Source organism: Corvus kubaryi, unplaced genomic scaffold, assembly GCF_017639235.1.
Source record: "Corvus kubaryi isolate FWS band 111438036 unplaced genomic scaffold, C.kubaryi_AGA036_p1.0 37398, whole genome shotgun sequence".
Classification (NCBI taxonomy): Eukaryota; Metazoa; Chordata; class Aves; order Passeriformes; family Corvidae; genus Corvus; species Corvus kubaryi.
In genome coordinates this window covers 41217503-41220817 of record NW_024581137.1, presented here as the reverse complement: position 1 = coordinate 41220817, position 3315 = coordinate 41217503, and the positions used below count along the sequence as shown (strand labels likewise).

The 3315-nt window shown below is 44.5% G+C and overlaps 1 protein-coding gene across 1 annotated transcript in view; it reads right to left on the bottom strand.

Annotated features, from left to right (window-relative positions):
* Positions 1-1378: 1378 nt before the first annotated feature.
* The window catches only part of OTUD1 (OTU deubiquitinase 1), a 3195-nt gene continuing 1258 nt past the window's right edge, over positions 1379-3315 (bottom strand). Inside the window, 2 exon segments of the mRNA XM_042043708.1 lie at positions 1379-3200; positions 3202-3269. Of these exon segments, the coding sequence (XP_041899642.1) occupies positions 2598-3200; positions 3202-3269 (671 nt within the window). The 3' untranslated portion in view covers positions 1379-2597.

Sequence of the window (3315 nt, the reverse complement as noted above, 5' to 3'; positions counted from 1 at the left end):
TCCCAGGGTCCTGCACAGTTCATTTTTAACACTATTTATTTGTGATGTTTTAATATCATTTTTATCACAGAGAGTGAACACTATGCTGTACCAATCCTTTCCACTTAGCTTACTGAGCATTTCTAAGGTTTGTGCTGCAAAACAGAACAAAATTTGTGATCACAATTCATGATACAACTGAAAATGGTAACTTTAGAAGACCTAAAGTAAGTATGTTTGGGGTTTTTTTGAAAGTTTGGGATATTCACAATTTTGAATGAATTAATCATACCCAACCCAAAACCTAAGCAGCCTGGATACAATGTTTTTAATCAGTCAACACATCACTGGTAGTTACTGATGCTGTATCAAGAGTTTCATGTTTAGAGTCACGGGAGTAGCCATTTTCCCCACAAACTACCTCTGTTCCTTCTGAACACATCCACGACTGCATCTTTGCCTTGCTGTCACCTCAAAACTCAGCTTTCCAAAGATTCAGTGGTTAAGCAGTAGCGGACTAGAAAGACTGGGGGTTTTCCACCACTGTTTGCACTTCAAAGAAAAAGCATAACTGTGTGTAAAGAAAATGGGCAAAAATATTATATTTACCAATATTTTGAAAAAAACATAGTATTTAAATCTGCTCTTTGTACCACATAAACCAGTAACAAATACATACAAAATCAGTCCTGCAGCTCTTTATCACATGTGCTCAATTAAGACTGATGCATTTCAACTACGTAGTTACTTTTTAATCCTGACTTTAACTGAGTACCCTTCTGTTGTTTAAGGATGGGGCCTTCTACTATTCTGAGATCAGGGACTGATTTGTAAACATGTTTTAACAACTTGCAAGGAATTTCCATCTTGTGAGGGGAATAAAAAGCTGTATTTCCTTACGACATTACTTCTATTCATGTAACAAGAGGGTGCCAAAGTATCACCAGTGACAGAACAAATCTCAGGCAAGTTTGGGGCTAACTGCAGAATGGAGGCTCCCAAAGACCAATGTCCAAGCCCACATGTGCACAGTCCAGCAGAGAGCTGGCTCACCACCAACCCTGGTGACACCAGCTCATGTACTGTGCTTGAGAACACCTCTTCTAAGGCATGTTAATACAAAAAATCATTTCTCATTGGCAAACAGATATACTAAGATCTCTTGCAGTAAGAATATAATTACAGATACTCAATTGTCTTCATATGCTTGCATTTCTGTCTTTCACATATTGACAGACACCAGAACTATCAGTGGTTCACATTTGTAAAGTACTATGCCCCTTCTTCCCACATCGTAATAGGGGAGACTAAGGCAGAGAAGCTAAACAAAAGGTCCTGTGAACCCACTCGCAATTCTTTCCCACACCAGGAATCACAGGATAGCAAAAAAGAGCACAAGTAAAATTATATTCTTTATTCATTCCATTTTAGCTGTGAATATTCCTATTATACAAATACAGTAGAAATTCCAAAATCACAATATATTACAAAATAAAAAAGTACAAACTGCATTACTTAATAAATAGATCTAACAAGTTAATCAGAAAGTAGAAGAGACAGAATTCATATTGGAAACATTTAAATGTTTGACCCAGCAAACCATACAAACCTCAATTTCAGTATTTTTTCTTCTAAACCATAATGTAGAATACCATTCCTGATTTATTGATTAGAAAATAAAGTCAAGTGAATAAAATGTTGTGATCAGATAATGATTTGTTGGTGAAACACCAGTGCCAAAAAAAGAAGCAGGGCTTATACAAAAGACACCAAAACCCCAGAAACAAGAACACAAACACTGAGGTGCAGCCAAGGCAATTACTGCCAAAGCAGGAGACTATTATCTAGTCACAACATTCTATTGCAAGTTAATGTTCTGTTATTATAGATAAATAATAAAAATGGAGCAGAGGGTGAGCCAACCAGGCAACAAGAGGCCAGTTTACTCAAAACAGTAATTAAATACAGAAGAGTCAATTGCTCCCTGCACTGTTCATGTGTAGCTGTAAGCTGCATTCCAACTGGCTCAAAGGACCTGTTCTGTGCTCCAGGCAGAGAAAGCAACTGTTCCTAAAAGCAGTCTGTTCTTACTTTGCTGCACTCTTACAAAAGCCATTCTTTTAACTTTGCAAGAAAATACCCACAACAGTTTCATCAGCTAGGGGGGTCAGTTTGACATCAACCTCATTTGGTAAAAATATAAGGTTTATGGGTAAAAAACACAGCAAAAAATAGCTGTTACATCATAAGCCATATTTACAAAAACTGTTTACAAACGTTTTTGGCTGTACAGCTGAAAGCCAGATACTAATGTAAGATGTAGAAGATGGAGGTAACAGTTTAAAAATAGTGTGCAAAAAATACATTCTTATAGAAAATAGACAGTGGGGAGGGGAGACACAAACATACACAGAGAAATCCGCTTGCAAATAACCCGAGGCTAAGTTTTTACAACAGAATATTACAAATACGTCTGTATTTATCCCCCACAATCTACAGTCCTTCTCAGTCTGTGGTGCTGCTGCTTCATTAAGGATTAAGGCATCACCATCACAGCCAGCACACCTTCTCTCTGTCAGTCCCTGCAGCAAAGCTCCCAGCCTGCGGCCCAGGCAGTCTCACGAGCAGGCGTTCTGCTCAATGTACATCTTGGACAAGGACACTGCCATGGACTTGGCCAGCTCCTCATCCCGTCTGCGCTGTACCTGAGTCTGTCTGCACCACGCCTCGTACTCTGGGTTGGGGCACATGCGGTCCAGCACAGCATCGTAGTGCCCATTGCTAAGCCAGCTCAGCCAGATACTGGGCCGTGTCGGGTCCTCGGGCCCCAGGTAGTGAACCATGGTGGAAACGGTGGGGCTCTCGGGCCGGCCGCCCGTGGTGAGGTGGATGTTCACGTTCAGCATCTGCCCCATGGCCAGCAGCTCCGGGTAGCCGGCCCAGGCCCCGTCCTGGGCGGCGCCGATGAGGAACTCTCCCACGTCGCCCTCGATGATGGGGTTGAAGTGGTCCAGGTGGTCGGCGATGTAGTGCACGGTCTGCTCGCGGAGCTCGCCGTGCAGCCGCTGGTCCCCGTACACCGCCTTGCAGACGGCGCGGTACAGGCAGTTCCCGTCGGGGATGATGTGGAAGCGGAACCGGCCCTTCTGCCGCAGGTACTTGTCCTGCTTCTCCACCTCGGCCAGGTACAGCGCCAGCTTCTCGCTGCGCTCCGCTCTGCCGCCGGGCCCCCGCCGCACGTCGGGCCCCGCCGCCTCCTCCTCCTCCTCGCAGGGCGCGGGGCCGCTGGGCTGCGCGGGGCCCCCGCTCCGCTCCGCGGGGCCGCAGCCGGGGGCC